Source organism: Gobio gobio (genome assembly GCF_949357685.1).
Source record: "Gobio gobio genome assembly, chromosome: 13".
Lineage (NCBI taxonomy): Eukaryota > Metazoa > Chordata > Actinopteri > Cypriniformes > Gobionidae > Gobio > Gobio gobio.
Genome location: NC_137106.1, coordinates 28,843,859 through 28,868,550, shown reverse-complemented (window position 1 = coordinate 28,868,550; position 24,692 = coordinate 28,843,859). Strand labels below are relative to the sequence as shown.

At 37.4% G+C, this 24,692-nt stretch overlaps 1 protein-coding gene across 1 annotated transcript in view; it reads right to left on the bottom strand.

Annotated features, from left to right (window-relative positions):
- Window positions 1-24,692, bottom strand: part of sorcs3b (sortilin related VPS10 domain containing receptor 3b) — a gene marked incomplete at its 5' end in the record, with an annotated part of 72,440 nt that overhangs the window by 29,070 nt on the left and 18,678 nt on the right. Inside the window, 5 exons of the mRNA XM_079833097.1 lie at window positions 2,671-2,735; window positions 5,244-5,317; window positions 5,488-5,646; window positions 5,749-5,848; window positions 12,697-12,764. Of these exons, the coding sequence (XP_079689223.1) occupies window positions 2,671-2,735; window positions 5,244-5,317; window positions 5,488-5,646; window positions 5,749-5,848; window positions 12,697-12,764 (466 nt within the window). The remainder of the gene's footprint in view (window positions 1-2,670; window positions 2,736-5,243; window positions 5,318-5,487; window positions 5,647-5,748; window positions 5,849-12,696; window positions 12,765-24,692) is intronic.

Here is a 24,692-nt window from a genome sequence, read left to right as displayed (position 1 = left end):
TCAGTCTTTCCGCTCTCACAAATTCCACCATGTAAATAGCGAATCCGCCATTTATTGCACGTTATGCCCAAAACACACCCATTACTCATTAAAAGAAACCCTTTTAGACCATGCGGCGGGTGCGCCGACCATTTTTCCCGTCGTTAAACTAGCAAAAGTGGATTCGGACACGCCCTAAGTGTACTTGCGTGTACGCTTTAGACCATGCACTTCGTTAAAATAGGGCCCAATGACTGCTATCCATAATGTATTTTACACCATGTCGTTTCTAGTGTTAATGGGGTTTTTTTATATATTACCTGTATATGATGTTAGTCGTGGCCTAATGGTTAGAGAGTCGGACTTGTAACCAGAAGGTCACAGGTTCAATACTGACAGGAAATGATTGAGGTGCCCATGAGCAAGGCACCTAACCCTCAAAAGGTTTAGGCCTTCACATCATGTCACTTCTTTTTTTTTTTTTTTTTATTACATTTAAACAGGGAAGGAAGGAGACCTTCTTACAGGGTTAAAACAATGTTAAATTTAGAAGTTACTGACTATTTTTCAAACACTATCGCTGGCAACTTGAAGGACTTAGTTCACCAAAATTTTGTTGAACCATTCATTTAACCATGGGTGCAAAAACTCAGTTCATGGAGGGTCTGAGTTTAGCTTCAACCCTAATTAAATGCACCTGATCAAGATCAAGTCCTTCAGGCTTATTTGAAAACTACAGGTATGCGTGTTGGAGCAGGGTTGGAACTAAACTGTGCAAGGCTTTGGACCTCCAGGAGTTTTGCACCCCTGATCTAAACCAACAAATTCCCTGTAAATGGTGCTGTATCTGTATCGTCTGTAGCTGTATCGTCACTGGCATTGCAACCCATCTAGTTCAATAAATTAGAAGACTCCTTGGTTTGTAATAAAGATTGAGGTTACACAACTATAAACTATGTGAGCTACTAAAGATTCCATGTTTTACATGGGGAATATTCTACTTCTTGCAACCAGTGTTTCAGACAGCGTTGTGCACCATTCAGAACTGATTTTGAATTGGGGGTAGAAAATAGGATGCAGAATTGCAATTCAAATTTAAATTTAAATTTAGGGAAGCCATTTGAAAGTTTAAAAGCGATGAAGTTTAAAAGTTTATAGGGATACAGATTTAATTACATCATCAGATGTCAATAAATTACAGTGGAAGAAGACTTTTCTAGAATGTTTTCAGTTTCTAGAATGCATTACCTGTGGGAATTTCATTGAAGCAATTCACTAAATTCCAGTCATTCCAACTCAGCTTCCTATGGGGTGTGGTGTGGCCAGTTGAATTAAATTAGCAACTTTTGAATTGAAAAGCCAATAATTCCACATCCCTGCCCTATTGTGAAGGCATGCACATTAAATATTTCTGTAGAAAAGACTGAAAAAACTGGTTTGATACTAGCATAAAGAGTGATAGAATTTTTCATTTAAAATTTAAAGGCAAATCACAGGGGGGAGTAAATGATGTTAGGAAGATGGCAGCATCGTTAGATTGGTATGTCTATTAGCAAATTCTGTTGTCTTTAGTAATCTTTGTTGCATTATATGCCAATGTAGACAGAGAATAGACCTAGGTTTCATGCCTCTTATGGCAGTGTGGTTGCTTTTCCCAAGTCTATTAACTCTTGGTAGCTCCAGATTCACAATCAGTTAAAATAAGCAAAATTCCCTCTCTTCAAATTTCCCTTAAATTTATTCAAATATAAATATATGAATAAACTATTGAGAGAAAATTAAATGAAAATGAATGTGCCTCATCTTGAACATTTCAGTTCCTTTTTGACAAAGATTTTTTAAGAAGGTAGAAGGAAAGAAGATACATTCTAGCTTTAACATTATTAGTTCTTAAGTTCTGAAAAATGTACCATATTTGGTTTTTGATAATTGAAAATGGGTACAGTTCAGCAATTTAAAGCTGTATTGAGATTCCCATATCTATGGGAATGAACCATAGGGGTTACATATCTATGTGTAAAAATAAAATAATGCTGATCTTTCTCAAGTCAATCTCAGGTTAAAATTTTCATTTTGACCTGCAGCCACAAATGAGTAGATTACTCAGTACATATTTATCCATGAAATTTAATATTTTGGATTTAACCACCATTAATGTTTGTCTGTCTTCAGAAACTTCAGATATTAACAAAATCAAACTTTTAGCAGGTGAAGTTTCCAAAATTTTGTTGATTTGACACGAAATGTGATGTACTGACTATACTGTCTGAAAACTAAATAAGTTTTTGGCACCTCCATTTGCCTGTGCTTCAAATTTGGTTTGCTATAACCACTGCATCACTCATAACACATTTAAATGTATTGTTGTTGTAAGACTGTCCGTAGCTTAGGGCCTGTTGTGTTGTGTCAGGCTCATATCAATAGAGCTTAATGCACAACACTGTCCCACAAGGATAAAACATAAGCGCAACACTCTGCCAGAATGAAGCCAGAACCATTTACTATTGAATTTACTGTTGTCCACAATTCATCTGTTCATTTTTCACTGCGACACAGAAAAAAAAGCATAGGAGGCTGGGGAGAAAGTAAGAAAGACACGGCGAGAGAGCAAGGAGGGGAGAAAGAGAAAAACTGAAAAAGCTGGAGAAAAAGGGGCAAAAGAGGGAAACGAAGGAAAAGAAGGAGACTAACGTCCACTGTCAGTTCGAGCCTCGATGTGCACCAGGTCTGCCTCTTTATCCAGACCACTCAGCGCCCTGAAAATGAAAAAAGAAAAAGACAGAAAACAAAAAAGAACAGAAGAGAGGAAAACAATCAGGAAGGGCTCCAGTGGAGAGGAGATGAAGAAGGAAGGAAAGAGAAGGAGGTGCCAGCAGGGGACGGACGGATGAGTACGGTAATAGCATGAGAGTGATGGAGTGATGGAAGAGGAGAGGGGAAGGATGGAGGGGTAGTGATGGACAGCATAATTCCACTGCTCCAGTAGGAGACAGTCTGTCTCCAGTGAATCCTTATTGTTGCTCTGATAGCAATTAATCACACACACACACCTCACTCCCACAAACCATTCTCCATCGCATACACACTTTCATTTCTTACCTATTTTCACCTGTAATGAGCACACGCACATTCACTATCATATCCTCTTTCTGAGGTTTTTAATCATCTTAATGTCTAGTCTTTTGTTATCCATATTTTCTTCCAAGTCAGTTTGAACACGGTCACAATCTGATATTAAATCATTCCTACAATCCAAAATTAAACCTTTCAGTAAAAATCTGATATTCCACCTCTACAGAGCCCTAGTTTGATATTAAGCCCCATTTACATTCTCAATCTCTGAATTTGAACATCTCTCTCATTGCATGTCTCAAATTAAACCCTTCTTCTTTTCTATCAGTTCCAAAAAGTTTGATTTCTTGAGATCACAATGTATTTTTCGCATGATCTCAACATAACAAACAAGTGGTGATCTTGACTTAAAAATTCAGAACATTCTATGTTCAGCTGCAAACTGCAGAAGCCTCGGTCCCTCGAGTTGCCAGGCAATGAAATTTAAGATAAAATTGTAGCCTCAATCTCAAGTGTCAGACAGGGATTTGGAAGTGGTACATCACTGACAGACATTGAGCAATATCAGCTGGAGTGAGTTCCTGATCAAAGTAAGACCAATTCACTCGATGCAGAATTATATCTACACTATACTGTTCAAAGTTTGGGATCAGTTTTTTGTTAAGAAATTCATATTTGAATTCAGCAAGAATGCATTTAATTGATCACAAGTAACAGTAAAGACAATTTTTTAAATCCGTAAGTTGAATACAGAAGGCAGTCTGGCAGAAGCTAGATATTTTACTTTATAAAGTTTTAAATATGGATATTTTTCTTACAAAATTAGATCGATTCGCTTCAGAAGGCCTTTATCAACCCCCAGAGCCATGTGGAGTAGGTTTATGAGGAATAGATGCATTTTGAGCTTCAAACTAATGGACCCCGTCACTGCCATTATAAAGCTTGGAAGCGTCAGGATATGTATTAATATAACTCTGTGTTCATCAGAAAGAAGAAAGTCATACACCTACGATGGCTTGAGGGTGAGTAAATCATGGGGTAATTTTCATTTTAAAGTGAACTATTCCTTTAATGTTAATTTATAAATATAATTTATATAACTTGAAAAGTAAAAAAATTATTTGTATGTGTGTAGAAATTAACATTAACCCCAATTGGACAGGAAGAGGATGCATTGTTAATTGCTGGTTCATACTATCCTAAGGCATTAACTGATGCTAATGAATTTAACCTTATTGAAAGCGTTTAAGTTTTACCAAAATAATATTACATATAAACCCCTTCAGTAATCTCACTAAGAGTTTTAACCACTTAATATCTCAGTCTGAGAAAAACACCTCTTTCAATTATCTGCATTACATTAAATCCCAGACAGACGTTTAAGGGTGTTAAACATTCATCTCAAACAGTCTGATACTGAGACCCATTATAGTCCGTATAGGTTCAACTTTTCCATTTTCCCCTTCTGCAGTCACCAAACCTGACACAGCAGGGCTTCAGTGACACAAACATAAGCAGAATGGTGTGTGTCTGTGTGCGTGATGCACAAACCAGCAAAAAAAGGGGGAGATGCATTAGGTTATATACATATATATTGAAGGGATGTAGAGGAGTGCAGAGGGATGTTAAACCCAGGGGTGAAGACATGTTGTTGGCTGTCTCCACAGCTCATCGAGCATGTGACAGGCAACCAGTTATTCTGACTACACCCCACACAAACACACATATACACATGCAAGCTCACACTGATGGGATTAAAATAAAAAACCTGATCAAAATTCCACACATACGATAATATGAAGCACAGGAGAGAGAGAGAGGTGACATGACAGTGAGATAAATGGAGATAGATAGAGAAAGAGAGAAGGGAAAGAGGCATAGAAAATGTGTGTATAAGTTTATCAGTGTCAGTGTATTGGATGTAGAGAGTGGGTTTAATATTGGATTAATTTTCAGTATGTGATTGTGTGTGTGTGTGTGTGTGTGTATGTGCAGGTATATTCTTGCAGTCAGATTAATTTTCAGTGTGAAATTGTACTGTAGGCGTGTTATATGAGGTTGATGATCAGTAAAAACAATTACTCCGTGTGTGTGTGTGTGTGTGTGTGTGTGTGTGTGTGTGTGTGTGTGTGTGTGTGTGTGTGTGTGTGTGTGTGTGTGTGTGTGTGTGTGTGTGTGTGTAAGAGTCGTACCAATAAAATCGCCCCGGAGTTACTCTCTCATGAACAAGAATCCACTTTTTACCGTAGTCCACTGAGCTATACAGCTACAACCAAAAGAGAAATAGACACATTCACTGTAAGATCCCTAACTACAGCCAAGAAAGGTAATTATCTCGCTCACACTTAATTATCCACATTATCTGCTTTAATTGTTTAGTAGAACTAGACCCTCTTGAGGCTGTGCGAGTGTATGTGTGTTTGTGTGTGTATATACCCTCTGATCATGGCTATAGGCCAGTATCCAATTCTCCTGCGTAGGGTGAAACAGAAGACTCATGATATAGAAGTTAATATTGAACTTTTGAAAAGTGGCTCCTTCATCAGAACTGATAAGTAAACTACTCTCCACCTCCGGATCAGATAAAATCAGGATCTGAGGAAGACAGGGAAGTGGGAGCAAGAATTATATTAGCTTGATATTTTCTATCTGACAGTTTTATACATCCATATCTCTGATGCATTTGAACACACTCACCTTCCGTTTATTGGTCGGACAGACGTACAGATAGCTCAGCATGGTTCTGATCATCACTTTATCCGTCAGCTTCTCGTATGTCATCCCAAAATCTACTGACCTACACATACATACAAAAATGTGAGATTTTTTATCTTTACAAAAGCATCCGTATTTAACACGTTATAAAGTAAAATATCTACCACAGAGAGTCAGGAAAGTATTAAAAACTTTAATAATGACAAAATAATGATTAAGATTAAGATGGTACACTCGCTTGTATTCAAGGTACTGTGTAAGAAAAATTTTGATTATATGAATCATTACATTAAAGGTCCCATGGCTTGAAAATTTCATTTTATGAGGTTTTTTAACATTAATATAGAGTTCCCCTAGCCTGTATATGGTCCCCAAGTGGCTAGAAATTTTGATGGGTGTAAACCGAGTTCTGGCTGTCTTTCTCTGCCTTTGAGAAAATGAGAGGTCAGACGAGCTGATCTTGAATTTTCCTGTTATGACGTCATACCAGGAAAGGTTACCTCCCCTACCTCTGTTTTGCCCACCCAGAGCACTCTGAGAAAATGGATTATGTCAGCACAGGCTTTACAAACAGACTTTACGATATGGATTCGACAGCACCACGACAAACAGTGAGTAACAGTGTTCATTAATGCCTGATCTGTGATCAGTGATATCTGATGTGTAGCAAATCATTCAAGTTCACTCAGACTTTATTTCTAGATCGTTTCATGATCGCCGTCTTGATGCCCTAAGCATAATGCATCAGTTAATCAAACCAGTGACTAAAACAATCGTTTCTGTTAGTAGCATGAAACAAATCTGTTTTTTAAGTGATTAAACTACAGAGAGCGATCAAAGAACACTCTTTATAATGTCCGGAGCTGTCAATCACACGTCGCGAGTGTATCTGCACACTTGCCCAAACTGCCATTATAATGAATGACGCTGTTATGCAGCACAGCGAAGCTCTTACTGTATTCATATCAATGTTGTGTTTGCTGTTAGCTGTGGTGAAAGCATTTTGCAATGTGTTGCAATGACAAGATCACTGCGTTCACGCGATCAACAGACAGTCTGTACTCAATGCTCATCACTGCAGCCTTTCATGTGATAGGAATAGATCATAAAATAATGCTATAATCCACACTTTGACGATTCGTTCATCTCGACGGCTGTAATGGTACATTACATGTGTTACAAAGTTTGTAGAATAAGGTGGAAGAAGACAGAGTCGACGTGACTGGGACTGTTTATTCAGAACTCTCAGCTACAAATAAGCTCACGCTAACAGCACAGCGCAATAAACTCTCAACAACTCAGTACAATAAAACTTCCTCCAGCTCTCCGTGGTTCACGAGTGCCCAGTTAGTCTCTCTCTCTCTCTCTCTCTCTCTCTCTCTCTCTCTCTCTCTCTCTCTCATGCATGCAATGCGTGCAGTGACTCGCTAAACCACGCCCCCTCCGCAACATAATCTAACACTCATTTCAAATGCAAAGATGTCAGCCAATCACAACAGTGGGCGTTTTCACTGACGTCTCACAGCAGAAACGCCCCTTGAAAAAGGGCATTCAGCCAGAGGGGTAATAACAACATAGAAAAAATGCCTTTTATTTCTATATTATGACATTTTTGGATGTAAAAATCATACTAACAATATAAGTACACCTCAGGAAACATTATAAAATAATAGAAAAAACGCCATGCCATGGGACCTTTAAAAACTTCTGAAACAATATACAGCAACATATAGGTACCTGAAACATCTTTTAAACTAGATTTTCCTAACTTTAAAAATACTTTTTCTTTATTGTTGAAACTCATGTGTCATTGACCCACACAGACACAGTGAAAACACAAAAGGAAGAGCTGAGGATTTTTTAAGACGTGTACCTCATGTCCTAACCAGGTGTGACAACACGTTTCCTGTGTCATGTAATGTTTCTGTCCTCACTAAATGTGAAAATGCAGTGCTAAGCGAGCCATTATATGTGATTTTGAATATACATGTGAAGCAGGATTTTGGACCAATGAGATTTCACAAAGAACCTGCTACCCGACAGAACAGAAACAGAAACCAAACGTGCAAAATGTCTTGTTGCGCATCCCTTGTTGCTATTACAGCTGGTTAGGACAAAAACTCAAAATAACACGGACATGTGGACACAGGCTTAAGGCTTTTTTTATTAGACGGGTTCAATAAAGGGTGACAGGAAACATCATAAGCCATGTTAGAACCCGCATCACCCGCATGAGTGCTATAACTCGACGTGTCAGGAGCCTGGCGCACCACAGCTGCAGTGAAGCTGAAATTTTCAGAAGTCATTGGCGTAATTAACTGAAGCTGTTGTGTATGCGAGCATCTCCGTTCCATCGGAACTCATTAACACCGTCTCTTCTCCGCCAGGTACGACAGCAGACAGGAGAGTCTGCCGAACTCTTACAAGTATAATAACGTTAATGCTTTTAAGCCAGACAGTTACGCGATGCGGTGCTGTGCTCGAGAAGCACACATGTATGTGTCGTCTGAAGCATTATCTCCTCGAGTGCTCATCTCTGAATGCGCTGAGAGTGCTCATACCCTGACACTTTTACCATTGGATACAATTACACTGCCGTTCTAAACGGTTGAGGTTATTTGGGTTGTGTAAGCTGTAGCGGCACAGGTGAAGAGGAAGATGGTTCTCTGAGCACCCTTGAACGATTCTGAGTGCCTGCCCTAAAAAGCTCCTCTGACGTTTCTGGTCCGGTCAGAATCCCTCTCTCTCCTCTGGCAGCTCTGCCCTGTACTCAAGAGGACATTACTCCTCTCAGGACACATACGCCTGGGTACGTGTGTGTGATTTAACAATTGCATGGGCAGGCTGGATACTTTTTAGAGCATGTATCTTTATTTTAAAACACAGGAGAGTTTGATTAACTAGCTCCTCTGAATGAGCCGTGATTTGTCTTCATATTTTTTTCTCCCCTTTTATGCCGCCTACAGCAACATTCATTAATCATTCATACTGTTATTACCGACATCATTTACTACAGCCTGCAAGCTGAGCTTTAACATTCACCTCTTTTAATAACATGATGCCACATCCCTCCCCACTACTGTCTCTCTCTCTCTCTCTCTCTCTCTCTCTCTCTCTCTCTCTTTGTTCCTCCTCTCTCGCTCAACAGCTCTCCCATTCCTTCACTTTCCTCTTCCTCATTTCCTGTTTATGCCATTTCTGTTTGTGGAAGTTTGATAATGGCTTTCTGTTTTTCTCTCTGTAAACCCCCCAGCTCACCTCCCTCTCTGAGTGACACACACCAGGAGAGGAAATCTCATCAGGGCTTGCAGCCAAAAAGAAATTAAACAAAGCCTTCCTTCAAGGTGATTGCAGAGTGTGCATGCGCGTGTGTGTGTGTGTGTGTGTGTGTGTGTGTGTGTGTGTGTGTGTGTGTGTGTGTGTGTGTGTGTGTGTGTGTGTGTGTGAGAGAGATTGAGAGAGCGCGTTTGTGTGTATGTGCATATTTGCAGTGATGGTCTGTTGATAAGGGATGATGTCATATTACATATCTCCCCAAACATATCAAGTATTCCTTTTAATTATTGCAACATTGTTTTTATTATTCTTTTAATTAAAATGGACAAAAGTCCAGCCAAATATCAGCTGTACTGATAATGATAACTTTGCGCTTGTGGCTACAATTACTCTTTCATTAAATTCCATTTACCTTCAGGTGCTATTTAGAGTTTTTTTGTGTAAATCACAGCTTTAATAAGTGGATAATGATCAAACACATAACCATCATAAATACAGAGTAAATTAAAACAATTACATTTAAGATGCAGACAGGTGGTTATAGTACAGCAATACTGATAATAACATGTAGTGTTGTAATTCAGGCTGATTTAAATGAAACACTAATCATTCTAGTATTGTCCCATAAACTTTAATAATTAAATGAATGACAAAAAAAAAAAGATCAATTCAACATCTTTGAAATTGAATTCCCAGTTGGACGTTCCACTGGGACTTAACCAAAAGAACAGAAGCATAAAAGTAAAGGGAGTATATTATTCCAGTAAGAACCAGTTAGCCATTAAAAAATTGAGGGTCTAGGGTTTTTAAATTTAATTAAAGGTACTTTAAAATCGCAGTGAACTGTAGATTTCACTGGGAGCCATTTTAATGGATAAAATAGTTTGGATGTGAGAAACGCCCCAGTTGAGCAGGGAATTTTTAAACAGACCCTCTCAGACAGCCAGACAGAAATGCACTGCAGCAGTCTAATCTGAAACTTAAAAAAGCATACCAAAGTACGACAAGCTTCTCACAACTTGAAAAAGCTAGAAAAAAATGTTTTGTGATTAGTGAAGGTTTATAAATGAGTAAACGATTGTTCGCTGTAAAGTGAAGTTGAAATTAATGGGGGGAAAAAATTCAAAACGTGAGGTGCCAGAATGTACAGTCAGTGCTTTCTTTCTCCATGTATAAGCCTGGCTTACACTGCTACCTTGCAATTCTTTTCTTTCCATTGTCTATGCACTATGACAAAGAGAGAGAGCCAGGTCATGGTACAGAGCGTCCCAGGAGAAGACAGGGATTAAGTACTTCACCCAGGGGCATATCAGCAATGGTCAGTGAAAGTGCTTCTGAGTGGAATTTCATCACAGATCTTTGCCATTCATATAGTCCGGTGTACTTGCCACTAACGCACTTCTGGCTAATGCAAGAATGTGTGTTGATTTGTAATGGGCTGGAAGAGTAATACTAATACCACAGTGCTATCAGATCATTTAATTCAGGCTGGGTCAGCAGTGCTGTAGCAGTTAAACGGTTCACCCCAGTTACTTTTGGAAGAATGCAAGCTTTATGTTTCTGCCCTTTTCCTAGAACTGATATATATATATATATATATATATATATATATATATATATATATATATATATATATATATATATATATATATATATATATATATATATATATATATATATACATTATAAACTACTGATTAAAATTTTTTGAAAAAAAGTATAAAAAAAAAGACCTGGCAAACTTTACATATAGAACCGGATTCTGTATTTCCATGCATTCATGATGAGCTATTCCTTGTGTAAAAAAAGTGAGCATGATTGTAGTTGTGCACTTGTAGTGTATTTTTTTGTACTCACAGATAATATAATATTAACTAAATTAAAGTCCACTTAAGTGTACTTGAGTACATTTTTAAACACAAGCCAAACACAATCTGAGTTAAAAATATTTTTTAATATAAAAAAATATCCTGGCTCTTCCAAGCTTTATAATGGGAGTGAATAGTACATTTGAGATTTTGAAGCCCAAAAAAGTGCATCCATACATCCATCATAAAAGTGGACATACGACTCCAGTGGGTTAAAAAAGCCTTCTGAAGTGAAGAGATGCGTTTTTTGTAAGAAAAATATCCATATTTCTTAATTACTAAACTATAATCACTGGCTTCCAGTAATGGGTATAGCGAGAGTAAACTCTGACCAAATGTATGACGCATTGATGAACACAGAGGCGCAAGGGGATAGAGCAAAACTTGGAGTCTCAATTGGTAGAAATTGGGTTCCGAGGCACTGCGGTACGATCGAAAACCTGCCCCTGTAATCGTGAAATTAATTTTCGATCGTACCACAGTGCCCCGGAATGCGATTTCTAATTTGTACACAACTGGTTTATAAAGTTATAAATATGGATATATTTGCTTCAGAATGGCTTTCTTAACTCCCTGAAGCCATATTGATTACTTATATGATGGATGGATGCACTTTTTTTGGGCTTCAAAATCTAAGGTACCATTAACTCCCCCTATAAAGCTTGGAAGAGCCAAGATATATTTTAACATAACTCTGATTGTGTTTGGGCGAAATAAATCCCTAACCCTTTAAGTACACTTTTAAAAAGTTACATTTCAAGTTAATATATATTATTATATATATTAAGAGAAATTATGAAATCACATGAAAAGATGAATATAAGTAGTTAAAAAGCACTCTAAGTTCAACTGACCGCATTTAATATAAATTTAACTAACATCTTCATTGAACTGCAATCAGTGTTGGGGAAAGTTACTCCCTTAAAAAGTAACTAATTGAGTTACTTATAGTTACTTTTTAAGAAAAGTAATGTGTTTCGTTACTTTTGCGTTACTTTTTCTCACCTGGGCTGGGCTTGATTTGGTTTTTTTTATAACAAAAAAAGTTATATTTTTGTGCAACGGTAAAGACCTCTTCATACCAAAATTGAAATAATAAGCCCCAGGCTGAGGTAGAAATGCAAATTCGCGCATGAACAGTAGAGGGCGCAGCTCTGCTGTGCTGCCATTCTGGATAATGGTAGAATATGATGCAGGAGAAAAAAGTTTTACGAATAAAAACAAAACATCTAGTAATTTTCGTCATCAAAGGTCAGCAGCAAGACATTGGTAAATTAAATATAAAAGGTAGATTATGCATAAAAATTGTTATTTTATTTAACATTTAATTATTGGAGGTTTGCATAGTACTCTGATTTTGCATTTGACTGATTTTCATTTTGAGGAGTACAGAATCTTTATTGTGCAAGTGAGATAAATAAATGCTCACATTTAGTCTAGAACTACAATAACCATCATGTTTACACACAACGCCTCTGCACTTATTTTTCTCAACATGGGGGCAGGAGAGCTGTCAGTCAAATTAACGTGAAAAAGTAACTTGCGTTACTTTACTAGTTACTTGGAAAAAGTAATATTATTACGTAACTCAAGTTACTTGTAATGCGTTACCCCCAACACTGACTGCAATTAACATCCAAATAAGTGTCTAAAAGCAATACATTCAATTCATACTTAAGTATTCTCTTTTTTTATATATATATATGTACTTTAAAAGAGCACTGATGGCCAAAGTACTCAGAGGAGTGAATAAACTCAGTGTTTCCATTCACAGAAATGGGTTTACCTCCAGAGCGAACTCTCCGTCACGGTTCCCAAGTTAAAGTCGAACAGTTTTGTCAGAATCAGGATCACCTGAAAGAAAAACACGCAGACATTTAACAAATCACCAAGCAATCTCCATTTACACATTTCCCCAGCTACAGCACTCTTAATGTTCTACGCTAAATGATAAAATGTCTGTCAAGCAGCCTCGCAGTGATGGATGAGAGTAAATATCAGGTGTGAATTTTATTATCTTGAGATGACAGCAGAATAAGAGGCAATGCACTCAGAGCCAGGACAGCCTGATGGAGGTAATGATGATCAGGGGAAGAGAAGGGAGAGAGGAAAAAAAACCATGACGCTGTACACATACGCTAAAACACAAACACGCTCAAGCTGTCAAATGTCATGCTGAAACGTGGCAGGTAAAACGCTTTGCTCTTCCCAACTGACAAAACATTCTGAGCACACACTCATAAACAACAGTGAACAAACAAGCATCTGTCTTTCCACTGTGAGTTTTTACCATAAAAAAAGAAAGGGATATAGAGAGACTTTGAATCAAAAGAAGACAGTAAGTGGTCCCTTTGCGTCCATGTCTGTGTGAGAACACAGTCCTCGGTATCGCGTCCACACACTAATGAATATTAGTCTAAAAAGGTCCAATATTTCATTTCACACTCCATGATTGTTCCCTAATGAGAGTTCAGTCAACAGGAGTATTGTCATTAACCTAAAACTCGAGTAAAATCGAGTAATAATTCATGAAACGGGAGCGGACGCAAAGACGACTGTTATAGAAAAACCTATTACAGCCTACCGGTAGTCTGTGACTTTACTAACACTGCTATACCGGGTGCTGTGTTTGTGTATGCGTGTGTGCGCAACCTTCACTCTTCACAGCCCCACCTGTGACGGGATGGCTTCAACTCAGGTTAATTAACCAATCAGAAGAGGACAAACTATTAGCATATCCAAATACAGCATATCTGAAAGAGCAGGACCCCAGTCAAACTCACTCAGCTTCCTGAACCAGCAAAACCACCGTGATACTGGAACTAATTATATCTCTTTCTTGAAAGAGAGGGAGAGACCAGTGTCCATGGGGCTGAAAATGAATATTAATATCAAAGTCGAGGTTTCTATTGTCCGTTTCTATGAGGTCAATAATATGTGCAGGGATGTTATGCAGATTTAATTACATTTGCATATGAATGGTGGGTTTGATCAGTTCATGTTCAAGCTAAGATCAGATTCAGTTTAAACATGAATGACTTACTGTCATTTTACAGTCAATGCGCTGAGGTCTGTTCAGTCGCTTTATTCTTCTAACCTCAAATACATGAAAAAGCTTCACCATTACATTCATCTTTTTGTTCTTCTACCTTTTGTTCTCTCTGAAATAAATGTTTCATTACATGCGAAACATGTCAACATTGTTGAAGACATTCCTGTCTTTTTCCAGCTAGAGCCGGTATGTCATAAAATCCGTATTACATGCTGAATCTTACAACTGAACAGTTCCATTTCCATAATTCCCATATCTATTTCATTTACTTTATTGCATTTGCCCATGAAATATGATTATCTAAATTGCAGCTTATAGTACTGTGTATGGCCATTTTGTTGTGCTTTGCGTGATACCATGGAAACAACTCAAGACCAATCGGTATCCACTGAAGGCTCCTCACTTGACAGTGACAACAAGTAGCAGTGAAATAAAAAACAATAACCTAAGTAAGAACAGATGGCATTGTGCTACTAACACAGCTGATGTATCTTCCAGAGGAAGCTGACAATACTTTTCACAGCTTTTGTGACTGAAACAGCAAGACATATCACTTTAGGAACTCTTTTTTCCCCCCAAACTGGATGTTTACCCAGTTGCCTATATGAACAGTATGAATAACTAAGAGTATACTGTGTGTGTATATATTTTCATATTGCACAAAAAGACAACAGGAACAACATGATCTAGTTTATTGTTTTGAATTGAATATCAACGTTTTGCCTTCAAGTTGACTGTAAGGGTGTGTAGTTCAATTTTTTTAAACATTAAAAAAAAACTTAAAAAACCTTTCTGAGGCCCAGTATTTTAAAATGTTTGAGTGAAATGACATTATATATTTAATAATATATTATTCTACGGGGGCTGTTGAATGCTTGAATCCGATTGGTTGACGAACAAGTTGTGCAATTATTTTCAGGGAAACGCATGGCAAAAGTAGTTCAAGGCAGGTCTTGACCGCATTACGGTTCCATATCACTCCGCCAAATAATTTCATTTATTTCAACAGCAAAATAACCAAAACCCACAAAGACACTGACCAAGCGAATAAATATAGTAAACAATATGATAGACAAATTATTACCATGCCACAAAATTACGTTTTATTAAAATGTTATCAGCGCGGCTCTGGCGATTTTATTAGTAAAATATTTTAGCAACATAAAAGCTACATAACATTTCTCAGCGAGGTAATAATGGCACTGTTCTTACAGTTTTGTATTAGATGCTGCTGCCAAACACTGTTGAGAGATGCACAGTACTCAGGTAATTCATATACGCGCTCTCTCTCTCTAATAACTGCATTAATAACTGCATTAGTCTTCTATCAGTGGCTCAAGCCTCCGTTACTAGCTCTAAAATGACGTTTTGGAATTAGCAACCGAGGCTTGGGTTTAGATGCATAAGTATTAGTCCTGCCCACAAAAGCGTTTTAAGGACAAAAACTTGACAAAAATCTTGAAATAAATAATCTGAACAATGTTTTGAGGTGTGGTAACCATAGTATAAGTGGAATAATTGACTCCAGGCCATTGAATTATTGAAATATAATGCACACCCCAGGTGTAAATAATAATTAAATGGCCCGTCGTCAATTATTCATTAATTGGTACAGAATCTGTGCCTGCAGAGTTCCACAGAAACATTTGCAGAATTACAACATATACACATAGCATTCTTATTTATTAAAGACTAATTTGATGATGCTTTCAGAAACCAGTAAAAGTGCAGTACTTTAAGCTCAATTTAACATATTTTGCAATATTTAAATCGACTCAATAGAGCTCTGCAATCTGCATGTTTCCCTGCAAATAAATACAGAAAAATTTGTGCAAATTCCTAAATATTTGACCCATTCACAATTTACAGTACGCACTAAGCACCTTTAAAAACAACTGTACAACTAGCAGCAAAAATGTCTTATTATTATTTTCCTTCCATTGATTACTATTTTCCAAGTGAGTACCCTACTAAAATTATTCTGTTTTATTTATGTTGTTGTGGACCATGACATTTTGAAGAAGACTCGGCTGTTCTCAAAGAGGACCACAAGCCTTTTAAAATCCACCCATGGGAAATCATGATACACTTGTAAACTTCAGCTTTTAAGCTATAACTTGTTAAAAATTAAATAATATATAGAGTGGGACAGGTTGACATTTTAAATCAATTTGTTGACTGAAAGTCTTACTTTCACCGTCTTTCTTTTGTCCTGCAGAATAAGGCCTATGAGGTTTTCTGGTTCCCTGTAGCCACAGAATATATAAAAAGCCATAATATGACAACACTCTTGGTTAAACTACATGAACTGGGGAGTATTGTTGCACAAAAAAAAAAAAAATGTTGGCTTCAATACAATACCAGCCTCTGGCACCTCAACTAAATCTACATCTTAAGCATATTAACAGCCTCAGGCAACCAGTGAAATTATACAAAACTTGGACTGTCAAATATATTCAAAATCAATCATTTTTGAGATTCAGTGTCAATAATTAACGATTAGTCTCATAGTTTCACCCAAAAAAAAACAACCCTGTAAGACTTTCGTTCATCTTTAAAACACAAATGAAGATATTTTGATGAAATCTGAGAGATTTTTGTCCCTCCATTGACAGTCCACACAACTACCACTTTGTCGCTTCAAAAAGATCATAGAGAGAATGTAATACCAATCCATAAGAATCGAGCAGTTTAGTCCAAGTTTTTATGAAGAAAAAAAATCTGTTGTTGTCTAAACATCTTCACTAATGTTTGTACAATAATACAATATTGCATATTTCTTGAGCTTTGATGACAATTAAATTCTACCATACCAAGAGTGTAATTGACTTTACTTTTGTTAATCCAATTTATTACAAAATGAAACGGCTATAACGTCAGATTTGAAACACAAACGCATAAAAAAAAAACTACACATATTGGGCCCTATCATACACCTGGCGCAATGCAAGTGTTATTTGCTAGTTTCAGCCCGATGCAATTATCATTTTCATGTCCAACGATGTTTAAATAGCAAATGCAAAACGAGATGTGTTCAGGCACATTGACATTGATCATTTGAGGAAACTGAAAACGACTGTGCAGTATTTTTGTGTTATTTAAAGGGCGTGTTAGTAATATGTGCCTATAGGCGTGTGCACAACGCTTGTACACTGCTTATTACACACAGAGGGATGCGCAGCAGCACACAAACATTTTTAAATATTAAAAATAAAAGGATTCCTCTCTGGAGAAGACTTTCCGCTCGCAAATTGCGCCATGCAAATAGCGAATTCGCCATGGTGTAAGCAAAACTGGCTTTTAAAGGGAATGGGAGATGAGACTCTGATTGGTTAATTGCACGTTACGCCCAAAACACACTCATGACACATTAAGAAACTAGGTACAACCATTTTGGACTATGCGCTGGGCACAGCAACCGCTTTTTTCATAGTTAAACTAGCAAAAGTGGATTCGGACACACTCTAAGTGCACCTGCACAATGCGCTTCAGACCATGTGCTCAGATCGTTAAAATAGGGCCCTTAATGAATCAAGTAATGAAATGCCAAACTATGCTAAAGATCAGACCATTGTTAGTCTCAGCCTCAGACATTGTGGGGGACCATTGGCTGAACATCTGATGCATATGGGACTCTTTTCTGGTAACACTTCAGGAGTTTCAAAGTCATCCTCTGATTGGTTGAATTCCGCGAGACATGTGTGTTGCATTCTTTAACGACCCGCCTGGAAACAAATGCTGTGACACCAAACTCCCTTGAGGAAGAAGAACGCCATTGTGTTTACAACTGTGACAATGAACGCTTACCAGGATCAACTAAACACTGGGTTTTCAAAAGTATGTGAGCGGCTCCATTGTTGCAGTAAAGTTGCACATCGTGTTTGAAAAAGAATAATAATGAATATTTTATAGACGGCGGTCTGTTATTGCAGAGACATCGACTTTTCACGCACCTAAACATGATGTGGAACAAAACGAACTGTGATTGGCTGCTTTACATGTCAGTCAAATGTCCTCTTAATAGGTCCTTGACCAATGAAAGCTGCAATAGAGTCCAGATCTTCTGCCGTCAGACTAGACCATTGTTGACTGAGCCAGGAAACTAAATTTACACAATTACTTTTTTAGTGCCAGTATAACAATCAACCCTGTTGGAAAGTAAAACAAACTTTAGAGGCTCATGATTCACCAGCAGGTTGTTTGAGGCAAAAATAACCTAGCAATACCATGCGCATACCTGAGAGCAAACAGCACAACAATCATGGAAACACGAAAACCCTTTTTAAGTGGTAATTTTGATGAGGCCCATAATTAAAACCGTTTCCCGAAACCCTAAACAACAAAATCACATTAACACGGGTAGGTGATTAAAAAGTCTATATGTTCTGTGTCAGTTTTCGGTCAGAGACTTTGTTTTCAAACACTCAGATAAATTCAATTAAAATGGTGAAATGAAATGGAACTACCTGCTCATTGTTCCAGTGGCATTTCTACAACACAATGCTCTCAGAGTAAAGCACTAAGAGTCCTACAGAACCCATAGAACACTGAATTCTCCATTGCAATACTTTTTCTCGGCAGAGTAAAGAGGCACTTTCATTGTGATTCTGCTCTCAAAGGAGTCATGTAGCACATTGTGACTTTTGTTTCTCTCTGGTGGACTTCACAGCTCATATCTCAGTATTTTTGGCACTAATTTGTTTCTGTGTACTGTAATACACCCGCCAAACTGAAATTTATGCTCACAATTTGAATAAAATACTAAGGATGGAGGAATCTTTATTCTCTCATAAATCCAGTGATCATGAACAGACTGGGTATAATATATCAGTTTAGCACTAGTGGAATTGAAACAATCAGTTTCAATGTGTGCTTGGAGTGTGTGGAATATCAATCCAACATTCCTCACTTTTTCATTTTACCCTCTCTTTTCATTCCCTTTCATAGTGCTTCCTCCTCAATCTGTCTTCTATTGCTCTCTGAGTATCATGTTTAGATGCTGCCGTATGAATCGATAAACCCCAAGGCATTAAAATATGTTACAAAATGGAGGGAGGGGACCGAATGAAAAAGTAGAATTGATTTTTTAAATTGTTTATTTTAATAAAAGACAGCTGTATAATTGTATGCTTCACATCTGACTAGAGTATAACAAGGTAGGGATGTTAAATGGAAGTATCGTAAATTCATTGTATCATAAATTCAGCTGGAGTTATCAAATCTTAGCTATATTTGTATTACTATATGTGCATATTTATGTCCAGTGGTTTATTTAGGGCTGTAGGGTATCACACTCTTATTATAAACCATAAAGGTAAATGAAAGACTCTTTGTGTTTTGCGTTGCGACTGTCAGAATTCTCACAGCATCATTAGAAATGCAGACACTCGTAGCATGAAATAGAGTTTATGGGGATAATACACACAATAGATGAATTTCAAGAATGAGTTTGTGCTTTGGGGCAAGAGACATTTTTTTCATCAGTCAAATAAGCAAAAGATGTGTGCTCTCACACACATACATACACACACCTAGAAAAGGAGAATACTTATTCATATTTATGTTTTATTAATGCTCACTGCTTTGCCTTAGGAAAATCCACAAATCATTGCATTGCTCGATTCTGCCTCGCTGGAAATTTCAATAATTTTCACACACTTCTGGATCTTATTTTGTGTTTATTCAACAGAAGGCCTGGAGGCCACACAGGGCCATAATAAAAACTCTGTACATTATCCAGCTCCTTAAACATAATCCTCAAGTACACATCTGCATATGAATATACATGTATGAATATAAATGACCTTCATAGACATCACTCTGAGATGATCCTCAGTTAGAGCGCAAGCAGGTGCACATATCCGCACACATTCATACACAGCACACATACACACGCTGTGCATAAAGTTTCTGCTGAGGGCAGCAGCCTTCATAAGGCTGCCAACAGCTGGGAGGTTTATTTTACTGCATGATATAAAAAGAAACCTTCATGTAAGCATGCACATAAACACACACAAATATAAATCTTTATATGTAACCAAAATTAGACATTTTGTGCATGTTGAGCTATACAGCTTTATATCGTATTCTTGTGCTCGTACTTTTTGTTTTGTTTATTTTGAGTGTTTCCCTAGATTTTCTACAGCTTAGAGAACTGGGCAAGAGTTCTTGTCGCAAAACTCCTTGAACATTTAGTCACGTTCCACGCTCCATTTTTCCGACGAATCACTGGCACATGAGCTTCTGCCAACACACATACACAAACAAATCATAAAGCAAGAATTAGGAGTACTGGTTTTGCTATACTTGTGAGGGACAGACTTCTGAAAATGTCTTCACAAATGTCCTCTTAAAACTCTTAAACTCCAATATATTCTTTCAGAGCAGTTTCACTGTCAACAAATAATATACAGTGAGTTGAATTTTCCAAATGCGCAATTTACAAACGAAACTAAAGCATGATAAATATAGTTAACCCAAGAAACCTTAAAGGAGTAGTTCACTTTAAAATGAAAATTACCCCATGATTTACTCACCCTCAAGCCATCCTAGGTGTATATGACTTTCATCTTTCTGATGAACACAATCAGAGTTATATTAATAAATATCCTGGCACTTCCAAGCTTTATAATGGCAGTAATGGGATCCATTGAGTTTGAAGCTCAAAAAAAGTGCATCTATTCCTCATAAACCTACTCCACATGGCTCCGGGGGGGTTAATAAAGGTTTTGTAAGAAAAATAACCATATTTAAAACTTTATAAAGTAAAATATCTAGCTTGTGCCAGACTGCCCTTCATATTCAACTTATGAGGAAAGTGTAAAGCCTCTTGCAGTCCAAAACGCTTACGCAATGTTCTAGTGATACGTCGCACCAGTAACGTTTTTTCCATAAGTTGAATACGGAAGGTGGTCTGGCACAAGCTAGATATTTTACTTTATAAAGTTACTTTATAAAACACAAGAATGTGTTGATTTCTTATACATTAAACCACTCCCAAGATTATTGATGTATACTGACAAACCAAGGCTACGTCTACATTCATTCGGATACATTTGAAAACAACGTTTTCATTTTAAAACACTCTCTTTCCACACTAAAGGGTTTTCCAAAAGTTTCTTGTCCACACTGAAACATCGGAAAACGCTAAATTCATCTTACTGTGCATGTGTTAAACCTCATAAAAGATCACGAGATAACGGACAGAACAAGACATTAATCACACAATTCTTCTGGCAGGATCATTTTATAAAGCAAAATATCTCACCTTTCACTGATGCATCCAGGTCGCACTCACTCACCATTTTATTACGCAACTGCTGTCATGTTTTGCCACAGGACAGCAATTGCGAGTACATTTTGTGTCATCTTTGCAGGACTGTGATATGAAGAGTGTGCGAAGTAACATATTTTATACATAGCACATAACAGGTACAATAGCTGTTTAAACAGGAGTTTGCCAAAAAAAAAAAAAAAACCTTTGGAGAGCGTCTTCAAAAAGTGACGTTTTCGTTGACTTAAAAGGCCGTCTCAGTGTGGACAGAAAGCCAAAACAGAGTGAAAAATATACATTTTCAAATGAAAACGAATTAGTGTGGACATGGCCTAAAAATTACATTTCACATCATGGGGCAATTTCTAACGAAACACAGTGGACTAATAATGAACCCGGAGATCTGGACTAGAGTGTTGTTTTTTTAATGAATTTATTGGTTTGTCAAGACTATAAGAATTTAAAATGTTAAAAAAATATGTGTCTAAACTTTGTTCTTGGCATTTTCTCTGCTCCCGACAGATAGCTTTGTTTGGAAGCCATATAGCCATATGTCAAGACGCTTGTCATTATCTGCCGCAATACATGTCCAGGTCCAAAACCGTTATTAAATAAATATAAATCATTATTAAAAAGTATTAAAAAAAGAAATTTCCACATGGCTACCCTAAAGTTGAATCGGCATTTATATTTGCGTGTTATAAAAATATGTTTACATTATACAGTGATAGTGTTGGGTCCGAGTCCACCTTTGTTGAGTTTGAGTCAAGACCAAGTCTCAATCTATCAAGTCCGAGTCCAAAAGGGGCCGAGTTGGACTCAAGTCCGAGTTCTTATCGGCCGAGTCCGAGTCGAGAAAGTAATTAAATTGAAAAAAGATTATAAACTGCACACGAAATATTTTCTGAGTACAAAATGTCTAAGTCCGTGTCAAGTCCGCGTACAAATTCACCCGAGTGCGTGACAAGTCCGAGTTCATTCAAAATTGCACTTGAGTCCGAGTCCGAGTCCAAGTTCGAGTACCCCAACTCTATATAGTGATATGCTTCTTTGCGGTTTGGAGGCCCTATGCACCTTGCATTGTTTGCCTATAGGGCAGAGGTGTCCAAACACGGTCCTGGAGGGCCACTGTCCTGCAGAGTTTGACACACCTGTCTAAAAGTTTCTAGAATGCCTAGTAAGACCTTGATTCGTGGTTTCAGGTGTGTTTAATTGGGGTTGGAGCTGAACTCTGCAGGACAGTAGCCGTTTCTTAATACCAAGCACGCAAACTTCGGACTTGTGTCCTTGGTAGTTCCGACTTGCCAAGTTCGACTCAGGAGAACACAAGTCCGGTAATTCTGCAAATGGAACAGCAGTGTTCTTGATAGCGTCACTCATTTAGTCATTTAGGCTACAATACATTTTCAAAAAAAAATGTAAACAGTAATTTCTTTTTTCATTTTCATAAAAAAAAAATCTTAAACATATTAATAGCCACACAAATGTGGCTCAAGGCAACGTGTACCTTGATTATCTTCACTGTATGTTTATTTATGTAGCTTATGCTATGGTTACCACACCTCAAGACATCGATCCGATTATATATTTAAAGGGATTCGTCCGGTTTTTGTACTTAAATCGCTATTGTGAGTAGGACTATTTCTTCCGCGTCTCATCCAACAGCTCTTTTGCTAGTTCCGAAAGAGAGCGAGAGCGAGAGCGAGAGAGAGAGAGAGAGAGAGAGAGAGAGAGAGAGAGAGGCTACCTCTGTGCGTCTCTAAACAGCGCTGTTATTACCTCGCTATAGTGGAAAAAATGTCATGTGTAGACAATGTAGACATTAAGTTGCTACACTATATAGGCCTATAGGCTAACTGATCAAATCGTCAATATCGTCAAATCGTGCAATAATAACGGGGAAAAAAATCATGCAGCAGGCCTACCAGCTGTATTATATTTACTTTTTGATTCATACTACAACTTTATTTATCTAGAGTCTAGATAAATAAAGTTGTAGTATGAATCAAAAAGTAAATATAATACAGCTGGTAGGCCTGCTGCATGATTTTTTTCCCCGTATATATACCCCATATTATAGATTCTAGACCTACATGTTTTATTTATTGAAATTAAACTGCACGCTTCCGTTAATTGTAAAATTAGACATCGAAAATGGCAGATCAAGTGCAGGGAGCTGTGTAGTGGAGATTGTCTTTTCCTGTTGGTCCCGGCCTTGATTTTCTGTGGCGTTTGAATTTTTGTTTCCTGAGAGGATCAGGCTCCATTGTTTTCTTTCTTCTGCTGAAGGTGCCCAGTAGCTTCTCAGGCTTGTTTCACACTTGTGCCCTGTGACAGACATGATTTGCCTGCTCTCCAGCCCTGCTTCAGACAGTATTTGAACTGCTGTGCTTCTTAATGAATGGTTGGTGTATCTTTTGGATAACCCCACTGCCTCGCAGATGCAAGGAAGCATATTTCCGAGGTAGTTCACACCCATGGGTTCGTGAGAATACCAGAACTCTCGCCTGTCAAGCTCCTCCTGTGTTGCTTTCAGAGGATGAAGATAGAAGGATGTGGCATCAGGTGGGCATTTAGTGAGGTACTTTTTGAAGCTTTTAACTGGGCAAAGGGGGTCACTTGTGTTGGCAGACATGAATCCTCGGTAACAGTCTTTTTTGGGATCGTTGGGCTTTTTGTGGTTTTTTGTTTCTGCATTATAAGACAAGCAAACAAATTCACCTCCATTTTCATCTTTTTTAATAACGAATGAATGCTGTCCAGGGCTCTACGCTAACATTTTTCTTGAGGAGCACTTGTGCTCCTAATTAAAAAAAAATTAGGAGCACAGTCAAAAATTTAGGAGCACTTTCTGATCAATAACACGTATTACAATTATAACTTTCCCATTACAGGATGATCTTTGTCCCTTTAAATTAATGTCCAGGGGCATTTTTACCATTATAAGAGCAAAGTTTTCTAATCTTATTAAATGTATGCATCATCTTTTGTCAATTTCTTCATTTAAAATAGAAAAGGTTTTTTTTTTTAATGTTAATTTAAACAATAAATTCAGTTAGAGCAATAAGACACAACCAGACTGTTACCAATCAAATTAAATCAGCATCAAAAGTAGAAGTGGCACAAAAGCTCTATCTGAAATGGTGTTTAGATACATTTACATGCAGCTCATGGGTAAATAATGTTGTATAAATGTTTTAAATATAAGTTTTTGAATTTAGAAATAGGCTATGTACAAGTTAAACTTAAACTTAGTTAAAATATTTATATTTTAAATAAAAAGTCCATGCAAAGTATAAATATGAAAATAAAACAGCCAGTAGGTGGCGTCAAGTCTATGTGGGAGTGATTCATTCAGTCGTTCAAACGCAGATTCATTCGATCGAACCGCTTGGAGATGCACAACTGGTGTTGTTTTGATTTTCACGAAATAAACATTATTGTGGCTAAAACGTTG